The 14,839-nt window shown below is 50.4% G+C and overlaps 3 protein-coding genes and 1 non-coding gene across 4 annotated transcripts; 1 reads left to right on the top strand and 3 right to left on the bottom strand.

Moving 5' to 3' along the window:
* Nucleotides 1-608: 608 nt before the first annotated feature.
* On the bottom strand, nucleotides 609-679 carry Trnag-gcc. The gene has a single exon. It is a non-coding gene; the product is annotated as a tRNA-Gly (tRNA).
* Nucleotides 680-802: 123 nt separating this feature from the next.
* LOC120901747 (serine/arginine repetitive matrix protein 1-like) lies at nucleotides 803-8,088 on the bottom strand. The gene is given in 8 exon segments (XM_040309993.1): nucleotides 803-4,437; nucleotides 4,440-4,647; nucleotides 5,034-5,212; nucleotides 5,214-5,389; nucleotides 5,392-5,711; nucleotides 5,789-5,990; nucleotides 6,156-7,218; nucleotides 7,531-8,088. Coding segments are annotated over 8 exon segments (4,104 nt in total). The 5' UTR covers nucleotides 7,543-8,088; the 3' UTR covers nucleotides 803-2,493.
* Nucleotides 8,089-8,517: 429 nt separating this feature from the next.
* Nucleotides 8,518-10,046, top strand: LOC120901681 (ribosome biogenesis protein BRX1 homolog). Its single transcript, XM_040309858.1, has 2 exons — nucleotides 8,518-8,846; nucleotides 8,907-10,046. Exons 1-2 carry the CDS (start codon nucleotides 8,649-8,651, stop codon nucleotides 9,957-9,959), a joined length of 1,251 nt encoding a protein of 416 aa, XP_040165792.1. The 5' UTR covers nucleotides 8,518-8,648; the 3' UTR covers nucleotides 9,960-10,046.
* A 77-nt stretch (nucleotides 10,047-10,123) lies between these two features.
* LOC120901613 (phosphatidylserine lipase ABHD16A) lies at nucleotides 10,124-14,541 on the bottom strand. The gene is made up of 9 exons (XM_040309735.1): nucleotides 13,976-14,541; nucleotides 13,804-13,857; nucleotides 13,385-13,698; nucleotides 13,161-13,300; nucleotides 12,113-12,366; nucleotides 11,682-12,031; nucleotides 11,455-11,594; nucleotides 11,244-11,380; nucleotides 10,124-11,166 (listed from the first exon to the last, which is right to left on the bottom strand). The coding sequence occupies exons 1-9, from the start codon at nucleotides 14,033-14,035 to the stop codon at nucleotides 11,056-11,058; spliced, it is 1,560 nt and encodes a 519-aa protein (XP_040165669.1). The 5' UTR covers nucleotides 14,036-14,541; the 3' UTR covers nucleotides 10,124-11,055.
* Nucleotides 14,542-14,839: the final 298 nt, after the last annotated feature.

Below are 14,839 nucleotides of genomic sequence, written 5' to 3'. Positions count from 1 at the left end.
CGCAATCCCAATCTCAATCAGAATCCCAATCGAATCTCAAACGAATTCCAATCCCAAACGAATCGCAATACCAATCCCAATCAGAATTCCAATCGAATCACAAACGAATCCCAATCCCAATCGAATCGTAAACGAATCCCAATCCCAATCGAATCGCAATCAAATCCCAATCGCAAAGGAATCTTTTAGGGATTCAAATCCTATACACGGGATCCGATCCGATCGAATCTTTCTTGGGATTGAATCTTTGAATCTTCCAAATTCTGAATCTCCCACCACTAATAAGAACGCACTTGGGAAGAGCACGGACACGTCGCTCGGCTCCGCGGCTGGCTGTTTTTTGGCGGCTGAATGTAGCCGATATCGTCCAGACTGCCGGCAATGCCACCACCATCACCACCCATTCCTCGTGCCGAAGTAGCTCGTTTCGAGCGGCTGGCCATATTTAGAATTGATCAGGCCCACTGCTACTGCTGTTGCATCTGCCGTTGCAGCGCCTGGCTAACGGCGGCCGATGGTTGTGTTCTCGAGGGCGATACCATGTCTGTGGATGAAAAAGAGCGATGTAAAAAACAAGTTTTGGAAGTAAAAATTAAAAAAAAGTTCATTGCATCGGCCGGGAATCGAACCCGGGCCGCCCGCGTGGCAGGCGAGCATTCTACCACTGAACCACCGATGCTCGGTTGGATACCGAGCGTCTAAATCCAAACGGGCCACTAGATTTTGAACATAGTAATCTTGACAATTCATTTCTTTCGATTACTTTCCATTTTACAACACCTCAGAATGGTACAGTTTTCCGTTGAAAGGATTACAGATATAGAAATGTTTTCTATGATTATTCTTTATTTGTGTTTCGCTTGGTTGGTTGAATTGCGTTTCTACAACGTCTGCAATATTTATGTTGTTCCCCCCGCTTTCGAACACCCACTCTCTCTCTCTCTCTCATTGCCACGTGCTCCCTTTTCTTAGCATGAAGAAGAGTTTCTTTTCCATGGTACTTTTTGCGACATGTGAAGGTTCGGTATCAACAAATTTATACTGTTTTGTGTAGTTGTTGTTATTAAATAGCACATTCGAGTGCGCTTTTTTTCTTCCTTTCATTGCCCACAGAGATTAAATAATTGTTTTTGAAGGTGCATTCAATTACATTTCCTTCGAAAGTAGAAAGAGTAATAGATAGGTACGCTTCTCGTCGACCCACGGAACGGCTGGTGTTGTTGCGTGCTAACTATTACTATTGCTGTACCCTTGCTTTTATTATTTCACCGCAAGCGACGATAAGGAGAAACGTGAAGGGAGCTGAAGGATTTCATTATCTGTTTGTTTTTTTTATTAACCCTTTTTTTCTTATGCAATTTTTACTCTAATTTGGTTACTTAAATTTTAAACTGCTTGTTTTGCCTTTCATCGTTACACACACATGAACACACTCACACACACACATACACACACATACACACACTAACACACACATTCTCACACTAGAGACCAACAAGCAATTCCGTTTTCCGGTGTTGGAATTTTGTTGTTTAAAATTGCAAGAAAACAGAATGATCGCAGACGAGAGGGAGCGAGCGAAAGATACAAAAGAAGTAGAGTGGGAAAGAGATAGAAAGGGAGAGAGCGCTGCAGAGAAGAAATGGATGTGCAGTGACGACAACGCGAAAGGAAAACACTCTTTGCTAGACACTGCACAACACCGTCGCCATGGCAACCATCATGTTTGGAAAAGGTTGGCCCTCCCCCGTCATCGGCGTGGAAATTTAACGCACGTTAATTAAGGACTAGCCCACACGTCGTGGGTTTCTAAAACTGTACTAATAAAAAAAAAATACTCCACTCCCTCCCTGTACTGCGCTTCAATACTACTAAATAGCAAATGTTTGTCCAGAATTTGCTGTTTTAAAACCCTTCAAGCACACTAATGCACAATCAATTGCTTCAATTGCTGCTCTCCCTCTCTGTCTCTCTCTCCTTATATCGCTCTTCTTTTTATCCTTTTTTTGTATCGCTTCCTTCCGCGAAAAGTAGAACCTCCTAGTAGGCGTAGTACGGTGCGCGCCATTCGTGAAACGTGGTATTCCACACACAAAACACACACACATACACATTCCACCCCAACGCGAAAAGTGTCCCTGCCCATCCCCCCTACGCACTATATATCTATATGTATAGGATCTAAGTAGTGTACTGTAGCAGAGAGAATCGATACGATTGCCGAAATCGTACCTCCACACCACTTCCGGCCAGGATCACACCACTACGTAATGCCGCGCTTTACGCGCGATAATCGATGTCGTCGTCGTCGTCGTCGCCACTGTATCCACCGATGAAACAAGGGGTTGTGGAGAAAGAAAGGGAAAACGCTTCCGGGAGAGATCACGGTTTGTTTTTCGTGGCGGATGCATGAAATCTGTCCCTCCCTACAGCTCGCTCCTATAGCCTATCTATACAATGAATTAAACGTTCACGATCCTGCCCTCTCAGCGCTCAGTCCGAGATGCTTTGCTGCTTTTTCATCGACTTTAGGGCCCGCTCGCGCAGCTGCTTCTCCAGATCGTCGTTGATCACCGTGCCGCCAGCGCCGCTCGCACCGATCGCAAGCAGGCTCTTCTTCGTACGCACCACCGATTTGGCCTCGTCCTCGTCCGACGAGGAGGACGAGCTGTCGCGCTGATACTTGCTGCTCGACTTGCTGCTCTTCTTGCTTTTTTTATGCTTTTTACTCTTCTTTGAGTGCTTCTTCTTCTTCTTGTGTTTCTTGTCCCGCTTGCTGCCGGACGAAACGCTCGCATCGTCGGGCGAGGCGTTGCGCTGGCGTTTCTTTTCCTTGCGCCGCGCCTTCTTCCGCTGCCGCTCCGAGACCCGGTCGTCCGAATCGTCGCTCGAGGAGGAGGAGGCCCGACTGTGGTGCTGCTGCTGGTCCGCTGCCGCACCCGGGGCCACCACCTTACCACTCACCGCCTTCCCCTTGGACGATAAGGACACACTGTTGTTGCTGTTTGCGCTCGGCTGAGGAAGCGCTTTTGTGCCGGATTTTGTGTCTTCCGGGTGTGTCGTCGCTGCCCTTGCTCCCGGGCCACTCTCCGAGGTGGAGTATTTCCGCCTTTTACCGCCGTGCTGCTCGACGGAGGATGTACTGTCGCGGTGCGTCTTACGTTCGCCGCCCTCCTTTCTACGGCGATCATGATCCGCCGCTTCCGCCGCTCCCTTGCCGGCCACTTTCTTTGGTTCCCGCCGGTCTTTCGTGCGAGATTTTCGTTGCTTCCCCGTGCTTTCCTCGCCGGACGATCGGCTATCTTTGCCCCGGTCGTCTTCGTCATCATCCTCCTCCTCCTCCTCACTGCTCGACGAAGAGGACGAAGACGAGCGACGCTTGCTGCGCTTTTTAGCCTCCTGCTTGCTCTTCTGCTTGCGCTTTTTAGCCTTTTTGTCGCCTTCCTGCTTGGTGGCTTCTTCGTCGTCCTCTTCGGCGCCCCGCCGACCGGTTGATGGGGCTGGCAGCTTTTTCTGCTGCTTTGAGTCGTCGCGTGAGTCATCACTTTCGCTGCCGGAACTGTCGTCGTCGTCGTCGCTGTCCGAGCTGGCACGCTTCTTGTGTCTGCTGGTGGGCTTCGCTGCTTTCTGCTGTAGCTTCTGCTGCTGCTGCTGCAGCTGTTGCAGTTGCTGCTGTAGTTGCTGTTGCTGCTTTCGCTGGTCGGCCGAGCTGGCCGTGCTGGCGGAGTTTGCGGCGGCGGCGGCGGCCGCTTCACGCTCGTGTGGCTTCAGGAAGGGAGAAGGAGTTCGCGAAAGGCTGCTGCTGTAGCCCCGCTCCGACCGTTCCACGCGTACGTTATTGCTCGTTGCTGATTTTGCCGGCTTGCGGCTCTCGTCCTGCGCTTTGTTAGCTTCACGAGTCGCCGCCGACGATTGACGATCATCGGAAATCACCACGGTAGCTTCCGGTTGCTTACGAGCACCGCCGGAACCACCCGAACCAGCAGCTGCCGGTGCACGTGATTTCTCTTCTCTTTCGGTGCTCTCGCCTCTAGCCGGCGGTGGCTTATCCGCTCGAGCTCGATCGGACGAATTGCGTAGCCGTTCTGATTGCGCTCCACCCTCGTCCAGCATTTCGGTGGAATCTCGCGCATTAGACATGCGCGTCACAGAACGACGACTGCCAGTCGACTCAGCGGGGCTTTGGGAAGCTTTCCTAGCTCCGCCACGCGCTCCCTGATTGCCTCGGAACCGATCCTGCTGCGGTGGCTCGATGCTGTTGCTACGCCGCCCTGCTGCCGAACGGTTGCCACCAGCCTCTCGATGGTTGCGTTCACGATCATCGTACCGGTTCGATGCGGGCGGGCCCATCTGCTGTCGCTGCTGCCGTTGCGGAGGTTCATCGGAGCGGCGCCACTTATTAGGGTTGTTGGGGCCAGAGTAACCGAACGAATCACGACCTCTACCACCACCGTCCCGGTCACGGGACGAACCACGGCGACCCGGTCCAGCACCGCCAGAGTATCGCTGCTGCTGTTGCTGCTGCTGATGATAGTTTGACGATCGCGCTGGTCACGGTCACGATCGCGAATATCCCGATCGGAGCCTCTGCCTGGGCCACCCGGGCGCATTGATGGTGGCGAGCGACGACGGCCGTAATTACCATCACTGTAGAATGCAATGAACGCTTGTATTAGAATCTTCACAACTTTTGCTGTTAAGCCACAATTAACATAATGACGCATTACAGGGTTTTCCAGGGGTTCTCATAGTCTACTGGGACACTTCTTTGACTCTTTCCTATTGGAAGTGAACTTCATACGTTGGAAATTTGACTCTATGGCAACCGTTTTGGACAGGCTCCTTTAAAATACTTGTTAGATTTGTCCAACAAGGGTGCTATAGAGTCCAATTTCCATCATAAGTTCACTTCCAATAAGAAAGAGTCAATAAAGTGTCTCACAGCTATGAGAACTCCTGAAAACCCTGTAAAATAATTCCAATGATAAAAGTGCCCAATTAGCACAGCCAACGAACCATAAACCAAAACTTACCGCCCATTGCCCCGTCCACCTGGTCGACCGGGCGATCGGGACCGTCTTCTGCCGGGCGAGCGCGATCGGTTGCGCGACCGCGACCGGGATCGATTTCTCGACCGTGATCTCGACCGACCACCACCACCACCGCCACCACCGCGGCCACGGCCCGGTCCCACATCGCGACCACGACCGCGTGAAATCGATCTCCGCTCGCGATCTCGATTGTCTCCCCCGACCACCGTACCGGCCGCCGCCACCTCCCCCGCTGTTCCCATCGCCCGGCCGGCGACGGGACGCCGCTGCCGCATTCCGGCCGCCATCCGCATCTGAGTCGGACGAATCTTTGTTCGAGCGATAGTGACGCTTTTTTGGATACTGTTTTCCTTCTTCTGTATTTCGAAATCATCCGGCTTGCGGCCGCGCGACGACGACGACCGGCTACTGCCCGAACGGCTCCGCGACGTATCCCGCCGATTGCGGCTGTGGCTTCGACTGCGGCTGCGACTGTTGCGTCCGTTGCGCTTTTTAGCCGCCGCGCCGGCCGTACCACCGCCGCCCTTTGCATTCTTCGATTTCTTCTCGTCCCCGCTGTCGCTGGACGACGACGAGCCGGACGAGTTGGAGTTCGAGCTGTGAGATCGGGAGCCACCACCACCACCACCATCCTGCTGGCCCTTTTTCGCTTTTCTCGATCTGCGAAAGAAGATGATTTTGTGGGGTTAAGAAAAAAAGACCCAAGAATCGTGCGTTTGTGCTTCATCAAGCGGTACCTTGACTTTGATGGGGATCGAGAACGACTAGCACTCTTCTTGCGGTTGTCGTCCTTCGTTGCCGATCCGGACCTGCTGCGCGAACGCGACTCGGCAGACGAGCGACTAGGACTTTTCTTGTTCGAACCTTCGGCCTTCTTTCCCTCGGCCATGTTCATCAGCTTGGATTGGAGCTTCGACAAGGCGGCTGAATTGCCATTACCTATTGAAATATTCAGAGTATTGAAGGATCGTAATTAGCCGAAATAAACCTTTTTTTTGTACGTATTTAGGATGAATCAATTCACTTGCGATAGAGCTTTAGAAGCTTTAGAAGCTTTAGAAGCAAATCTCAACAAGATATCAGAACCGATTTACAGACGCTTACCGTTCTTGTTTTCCTTCCGCGCAGCAGAGCCGCTGCGCGAACGCCGCCGATCACGATCATTACCGCGCTTGTCCCGTGGCGATCGGCTCGAACGTTTACGCGAACGGTCCACCGAACGACGGGGCGAACGTGACCGCCGTCGATCCCTAGACGATCGGCGCTCGCGGGACGATCCTCGGCGGTCGCGTGATGACGCCCGCCGGTCCGTGCGTGAACGCGAACGATCACGCGATTTTCTACGCGCCCGCGAATCATTGTTGCGCTCACCGGATTTGCCACGTTCCGTCGATTTGCGCCGCGAAGCCGAATGGTCCTTTGCACTTCTCTCCAGCCCATCCGCTGCCGGCTTGGTGGCGCTTTCATTTTTCACCGCGTCCTCGAGCGCCCCGGCGGAGGCAGCAGCGGCAGCAACGGCAGCAGCAGCGGCGGCCGCTGCCGGTGCTACAGCCGCCGGCAGCACCTTCTTCGACTCCTTGGGCACGTCGGCCTCGATGAACTCCTCGATCATCTTTTCCTCCTCGTCGATGTAGTCCTCCGGTTCCGGTTTGTACATGGGCCGTGGTGCAGTTTTGAGTGGCTTTGTTTTGCCCGCACCACCACCACCGTCGTCCTTATCACGGGTACGGCTTCTCGAGCGGTGGCCCCGGCCACCGTCCTCCTGCAGCCGGGCCTCTTCCTCCCGCTTCAAGATTTCCTCCTTTTTCGCCTGTATAAACTCCTCCGGTATGCCCGTGTCGGAGTCCTGCGCGGAGAGCAGCAGCGACCACAGGTCCTCCATGAAGAGGCGCGCATTTTTCCCGTTCAGAAACCCGGTCAGATTGATCTGCATCTTCTTCGGGCAGGGGAACTTCTCCTCCTCGAGCTGGTTGTACACAAACTCCACGATGACGTCGTCCTCGATGTTGAGCATGTCGGTGATTTTCTGGCTAATCCAGGGGCGCAGCACGTCCAGCTTCACCTTCGACATGTCGACCCGCTTGTTGAGATTATCGCTGAACTTCATCTGCTTCAGCAGCTTCTTCTCCTTGTCCGAGAACCGCGAATCCTGCTGCTGGTTCGTACCCTAGACGAGAGTGAGAGAGATGTAGAGAGAGAGAGAGTTTGAGAGGGGAGAGAAGGAAAGGCCACCAAACAGGGTGCAATAAAAGGAGAATGACCAACGCGCTACAGAATATGCTTGTACAAGTTTCGTAACAGCACCCTCTCCCGCTCCCCCTTCCCTTCAAAACAGGTGCGTGTTTTTTTAAAGGGGACAACAAACAGGAAGGCGCCATACTAGAGCACACACATTGCACAATGCCTGTACACGTCCTTCCCGTGCGCTGGGGTTCTGCTCCTGCGTTGATGTGCGAGAGGGAAAAACAAGGACACTTACGGTGAACATCATTCTGAGGCCGTTTGTTGAGCTGCGTCAAAGATGAAAACGTCTACCCTCCCTCTGTTAAAACCTCCGCTGACCGAAGCCGGACAATCCTTCCCTCTTTTCACCAACCCAAAGCCCACACACGGTCACACACGCAATTCGCAATTCAGATTTTCAGCACTTTGTCACCCTTTTTCCACTTTTTTCACTCGACCGATCCCGGCACAAACGTTCGCGACGGCGGCGGCAACGGCGGCTGCGGCAGTACTCGTCCGGGCCGACCACCTCTCCTCACCACGCACTGCCACCCACCCCGGCGGGTAGTTGGATATATGGGACGGTGAGAAGGAACGCGGTCCAACTTTACCCGTGCACTGGAAGCACCCACTTGCTTTCGCTTAAGGTGAACACATCCTTGGCCAATGCGGTTCCGGATTGTGTCGCTTGCTAGATTCACACTTTGCCAGCAAGATTTCCGCCCGCAAACATAAAGTGTACGCGCGGCCTTTGCAAAATGGCGTTCTCGGGCAAGCAGCAGAAGAGAGAAAAAATACGGCAAAAAAAATTGGACAGAGACGTCGGACGTCAAAAGTGGACCGGACTGTCAGATGGATCGAAGCAATTTGTTCGCACGGCGGGTTGCGGTCGTGGTTTTCAACTCGACAATTTGTGTGATTAATTTGAGGCTGTACAATTTTATGAGGTTTTGCAGCACTCGAATATTATTTTTTTAAAATACGACGCAATATTCCACATAATATTGATGATAAATGATTAAAACATGCCCGTAAAAAACCATTCAATATAATATTGTTTTCAAACTGGGAAGCATTGCGAGGCTTACCAATATTATTTGAGTGCTTTTACACTTTATTTATCATATACAACTCAAGTAAATGTGGAAATAAAACACAAAACATTAATTTAAAAACCACTTCAAACTGGTTTTGGCACGCACTGTTCCATGCTGTCAGTTCACTGTGCTGTGCAGTTTTGTGCTGTCATTTGTTGGAGAACTGTCAAAACACGAACCGTGCTGGCTGGGAACCGTGTGGGCATACAAAACCGCGTGCTATTCCACCGCGAACGGTTCACACGATCATTTTTGTTTTCCGTACAATAAAAACACAATGAAGCAACTACAAACGGATAAAAACGATGCCAAGGGTAAGCAAAAGGCAAATTTGAAAAAGAAGTTCAAACCGGGCAAGAAACAGAAGGGCAAACAGAAGGCCAAGCCGGACAAGGATTCGGACGAGTCGGAGGATGAAAGAGGTACCGTGCCGCTGAAGGAAACGCGCATCTCCGACGAGCCAATCCCGAAGAAGGTAAGTGACCGTGGTGAGGCATTTGTGGAAGTAGTAAACATTTTGTGTGGTTAATTTCAGAGCAAATGGACCAACAAACAGCGTGTGCTGGTGCTGTGTGCCCGCGGCATCAACCATCGCGACCGGCACCTGATGCGCGACCTGCGAACGCTGATGCCGCACCACCGGGCCGAACCGAAGATGGAACGCTGGAAGACGCTGTCGGTGGTGAACGAGATGAGCGAGATGAAGCACTGCAACAAGGTGGTGCTGTTCGAGGGGCGCCGCAAGCGCGACCTGTACATGTGGCTGGCCAATGCGGGCGTCGGACCGTCGGTGAAGTTTCTCGTCGAGAACATTCACACCATGGGCGAGATGAAGCTGACCGGCAACTGTCTGCGCGGCTCGCGGCCGCTGCTCTCGTTCAGCGAGGACTTTACCAAGCAACCGCACCTGGTGCTGATCAAGGAGCTGCTGGTGCAGATCTTCGGCGTGCCGAACCACCACCCCAAGAGCCAACCGTTCATCGACCGCGTGATCACTTTCACCTACCTGGACAACCGGATCTGGTACCGGCACTTCCAGATCCTGTCGGAGGACGGCGGGCTGACCGAGATCGGGCCGCGGTTCGTGATGAATCCGATCAAAATCTTCAGCGGCTCGTTCGGGGGCGACCCAATCTGGGAGAACGCGGACTACCAGAGCCCGGCCAAGCATCGGCAGATGCTGCGCAAGGCCGCCAGCGAGAAGTATTTGCAGCGGACAAAGAAGAAGGTGGACCAGCAGGTGAACGCACCGAAGAACACGCACAAGCTGATACCGCACGGCGACATCTTCCGCGACGACGTGGACAAGCGGGCGAAGGTGTTGCTGAAGCAGGAACAGAAACAGGAGAAGCTGCAGCAGGAGCGTGAGAAGATCGAAAAGCGGCAGAAGATTATGGCCGAGCGGGATGCGATGCGCAAGCTTAAGCTGGCGACGGCGAAGAAAAGCGCCAGCAGCAAGAAGCTTCCGACGAGGAAGGAACTTGCTAGGAAGCGGGAGGGTGACGATCGTGGTGCGAAAAAAACGTTCAAGGGTGTGAAAAAGGGCGCCAAGGGAGCGAAGGGCAAAAAGATGGCCAACGGTAAATGATTACACATTTCGAGCGTAAATATTACTATAAAGGATTTAAATAAAGGGCCGTACATATAGTGTTAATGTACAAAACAGTAAAGCAAACCGAGAGTATAGTTACTGTTTTGGCAGCGAGAAACGAGGAACAAATCATGCCATTTTCATACCGATTACAATATAAATACGTTACAATGTGAGGTTTTATTTTGTATCCACCAGCCCCAGCCGTATTCCGATTTATGCCAGAATTATATACCCTCCGGGTAAAATATAGTTAAGATCTGTTCACTGCTTAGTTTGGGCGCAGGAAAATAGTTTCCTGGTTATTTGGTTTCTTTGTTTCTTTTGTCGTTGAAAACTGCCATCTACCTTTAAAGGGCGATGGTGGTACACACGCGCACAGGTCATGCTTGCCTCGTTTTGCCTTCCTACCTGCCCCAAACTCCCATACATCAAACAGTAAGTGAGAAGATCATATCATATAAGAATGTTTCAGCTTTCTTTTCAACCCATCCTTAACATCCGCCTAATCTCTTTCGCTGTTTATCAGTTCTCTTTCAGTTTCTCCGGGGGTAAATATCTGGAATTGTTTTAGTACATTTGTGGTAGCCATTTAGATATTTCGCTTTCTAGCTCCCTTCCCAAGCGCAATGCAAAATGATCCACAAATTGGGAGTTCTGTCTGCCTGTCTCTGATTGCACACCGATCGATCTCTCTGCGGCAAATATTATTTATTTGCGTTTATAAATATTGGACAACTTTCACCTAACTGTGCCAGAAAATTTTTCCCTAAGCAGGGACAAAATAGAGAACATTTGTTTCAGTTACAGAGCATTACAAGCATTTTGGGAAAGTGATTGGAGTCATTTTGGCAAAAAAGACTCTTAACACGAGAGAAGAAAATCATCCACAAACGGGAGGTGTTAAGGGGCGCATAGATAAGCTGACCAATTGTAATGTCTAGAAAACCCACCAAATACAGAAAACTGTACTGATTTTGTCTGAAAACGAAGAGGAAACAAACACACACACCCACGAAACGAAATAAAGCAGCTACAGCTTACCTCAACCGACCAGAAACTTATACTATAATAGCACAAAGTGTTCCGCAGCTTATGTAAAAACGTAGTCTGTTTCGGTTGGAATTTCCCACGGCGTTTGGAAGAATTCTTCCGGCAGCGGTGTGCAGTGGGTCGATTTAAAGTCTGCCAAGTACTTTTTAATCTGTGGAAGGAAGATAGGAACCAAAATCAATACCCGGCTGTTTCCGTGCACGCAAAGGAGGGGGGGGGTTTACATACCAAGAATTTGACCATAGAGTTGCGCTGCTCCGTCGTATATTCGGCACCGATTTCGATCGGATAGCTCCGGCTCGTTCCATTGTTACCGTTGTCGTTAAGGTAGGACATGAGCAGTGACATGCAATACTGTTCCGGTACTGGAAAGGAAGAAGCGGAAGAGAAAATCAATATTAAAAATGATAAATTTGGATGAAAATCGCATTCTACGAACCATCCTTGATGAAATCGACCGGTTTCGATAGCAGTTCCTTCGCATAGGTTTCCTGTTCCGGTTTGAGAATGTTTGGGAATCGATACTTAAGCATACTAATGAGCAGGAAATTTCCCCTATTTGTACCAAGGTTGGCATCTCTGTGTGCAGAAAAAAGGAAGAGCAAGATTCATTTTTTAAATAAAATAAAATAAAACCTTATTAGCCCGATCGTTCCGTCCACTTACTCTGAGCAAATAATTTCATCCTCCGTGCGTCTGATCAACAACACCGGCCCATTGTAGCGGACGATCAGCTCCGTGTTGTTCAGATTCACATAATCCCGCACGGCGATCTTGACAATGTTGGAGATCTGTTCCGGCATGCGGGGCAACGCTAGCTGCAGCACATCGTCGAACGTCGCATCGAGAACGACGCCCTTCACCTCCGGGTACTGGCTGGCGGCATACAGCGTCGAGTAGCCCCCGATGCTCCAGCCGTACAGGATGATGTTTTCCGGCTTGAAGCCAAGCTCGCGGATTGCAAACTGCAGCACAGCGTCGATCGCGTTCTGATCCTGGTCTGGGTACGGGCGTCCCTGTAAGGGAGGTGATAATGCAAGCGGAAATTAACAGATCTCTCATAAACATCACGGAAAGGGCATTACACTCTAACTTACACTACTGCCGGCGAATCCGGGATGGTTCCAGCCGAGCACGGAATACTTCAAATCTAGCGGCGTCGACATGATGCCAATCTCGTAGAAGCTCGCATTGCCCTCCGAGCAGATGACGAGCGTTTTACCATTTGCGCTCTTGTTCCGGTTGTCCACCACGATCGTGTCGATTTCGTTTCCGTCCGCCGTTTTTACCTTGTTCCGCTGTCCATTGCATTGCGTCACCAGTTTCGTGCGGCCTTCGATCAGCATGGGCTCTATGGGGGAGGGGGAAATAGAAAACTAGCAATGTAAGCACATTCCGTTTGGTGCTTGAAACCAGTGCTGCAAAATGTCACTGTCAATGTTATAAAAAAATCTGACTGAAACAAAATCCATGTCAGCGTCACGTACTCAATATTGATAATCAGAGGTGATACTCAAAACGATTGGTCTGACCAATGCATGCTTCGTGACATTTTTGCGACCAACGCTTGATCAGTCACTATGTCACGACTTTCTTTTCATGACAAATCTTGACTGAAACAAAATAATGTCAGCTTCACGAGCTCTACTGTGATGATCATAGGTGAGACTCAAACAGTTTTTGCGACTATCTTATGCTTGGTGACATTGTGTGCAACCAACTCTTGGTCAGTCACTTGGTCGCGACATTTTCAGTCGGTGATCATCGCGATAGTCATGAGAGATATGCGGTGTTTGCGAGTGGTTTTAAGAAACAAAATGATCATGGTTTCTTGCTCTGTTTGATATTCCAAGAATGTCGTGATTATCACCGACAGAAAATGTCGTGACCAAGTGAGTGATCAAGAGTTGGGTGCTAAACAAAATGTCATGTCAAGCCAACTGTTTGAGTCTCACCTCTGATTAACTCAGTTGTTTTCGTGGGCTGAATTGAGCTTCGTTTCAGTCATGAGTGTTGGCCACTATGATTTAGTATCACCAATGACCATCAAGCTACCACGGATTTCTTCAGTGTTTTCGTTGGTGAACCTCTCGTGATGCTCGTGACATTTTGCAGCACTGTTTGAAACGCAACGAATGCACATACCGACGTAGCTTTGCAGCAGCCGTACCGAGCCGGGATAAATCATCCGAATGCCAAACGTGTGGATGGCAACGTACGCCGCAATCTGGCACGGCAGCGACGAGATCCAGAAGTTCTTGTTCCGCTGGGCAACCGTTTTGCGACTGAAACAGCAAAAAAAGCGAATAAACATACGAGTTTAACATCCAAGTAGGCTTCAGAATGCATCTCGCTCTCCAATAACGTACCTTCCACCCTTTACGGTGTAGTCGACGGGCCACTGCTCGAAATCAAAGTCGTAGCGGCGGAGGGCCGCCTTCGGAGCCCCGCACCGGTCGCTACTGCGTCGTGCATTCTCGAGCGTTTCCGCAAACCGCACGTACACCGTGTTCATCGAACGGCCGAGACCGCGCATACAGAGCGACATGGCCACCAGCAGTCCCAGCCCGGTCGTTACCTTGGCAAAGGGGCCGACCGATTCGGCGACAAAGTAACCGCGCCGATACAGGATCGACACCAGGATGGGGGAGGTGTAGTAGCTGAAGCTCCACATCAGATTTAACTGTTTGCGCGGGGGGAGGTAGGGGAAAGAATCGAAAGGGAAACATTATCCAATTTGTGCTGTTCGTGCTGCGGCTTAGCGAGGCTTGGGGGCCAACAAACTAACAGCTGTCAGGAGCTGGTCTCCATATTTTTCCAACGTTCCCGGCTCGTAGTTGTCCTGGTGCGCAAAACCAATCAGACCGTAAAAGAGATGGAAGAGAAAGTTTAACAGCAAATGGGTGAAAACGGAAGTGCAACGACAACAAAATGCTCGTCCCCCCCGAGGGCGCACTTACCCGCGATCCATCGTACTCCTTCAGCAGTCTCGGGGTAAAAATGTACTTATGGAATGGCATGTTGTCCACACGCGTATGCTCTGTTTAGTGATAGTGAATGTTGTTGGTTGCTTCGTCACTGAAGCCGCGACAAAATTAAAAAAAAAAAAAAAAAAAACAAATTGCCACCCGTTCGTTGGGAGGGGGACGTATGCGCACAACAACTTTCTCGCTCCACGCTCAGCCCGACAGGATGCCCACGGTAATGGTGTGGTGGGTTTTGTTCGGCAGGCGACAATGATTCGCCACTACGCCACACTGCTGCTGGTTTACCTTGTCGCCGAAGGTTTCGCTTCCTGGCCCGCGAGTGCGTGTTTGGAGAGCTATTCGAGCTTTCTTTGGACTGCGCGGAATCGTTGTCTAATCACCAATCTATACATATCCAACGTGAGGGGCCCGCACTTATCTAACACAGCATCATAGCCCCGTCGTGGAAGCGGAGCCGAGCGGACTGGAAACGTGAAATGCAAAATCTACAGCATGTATTGGTAGTTTTTTTTTATGTAATTAGTTTTTTTGGTAGCCTTTTTGTTGTTGTTTTTCTTTCGCAAGTCAAGGTGACGTTTGTCAAATTGCCAAGGTGTTCACAGACATGCAGATACCAAACGAACTGGTGTTGAAAATTTGCTCTTCTTTTTTCGCCATGAAAAACTATTTCAATTCCAATAAATTCCATATTAAATAAATTAACAGTTTCAAAATGTATAAATTCATATTTTGCCTTTATATTACGTGTTTTTAAATTATTTTAACGAACATAAACTGAACGAAACATGGCGTTGACCCAATCTGTTCATTTCGATGTTTCAACTGTCACATTTTCAA

This window comes from Anopheles arabiensis, chromosome 2 (assembly GCF_016920715.1).
Source record: "Anopheles arabiensis isolate DONGOLA chromosome 2, AaraD3, whole genome shotgun sequence".
NCBI lineage: Eukaryota > Metazoa > Arthropoda > Insecta > Diptera > Culicidae > Anopheles > Anopheles arabiensis.
This window is presented reverse-complemented; position numbering and strand designations above follow the sequence as displayed.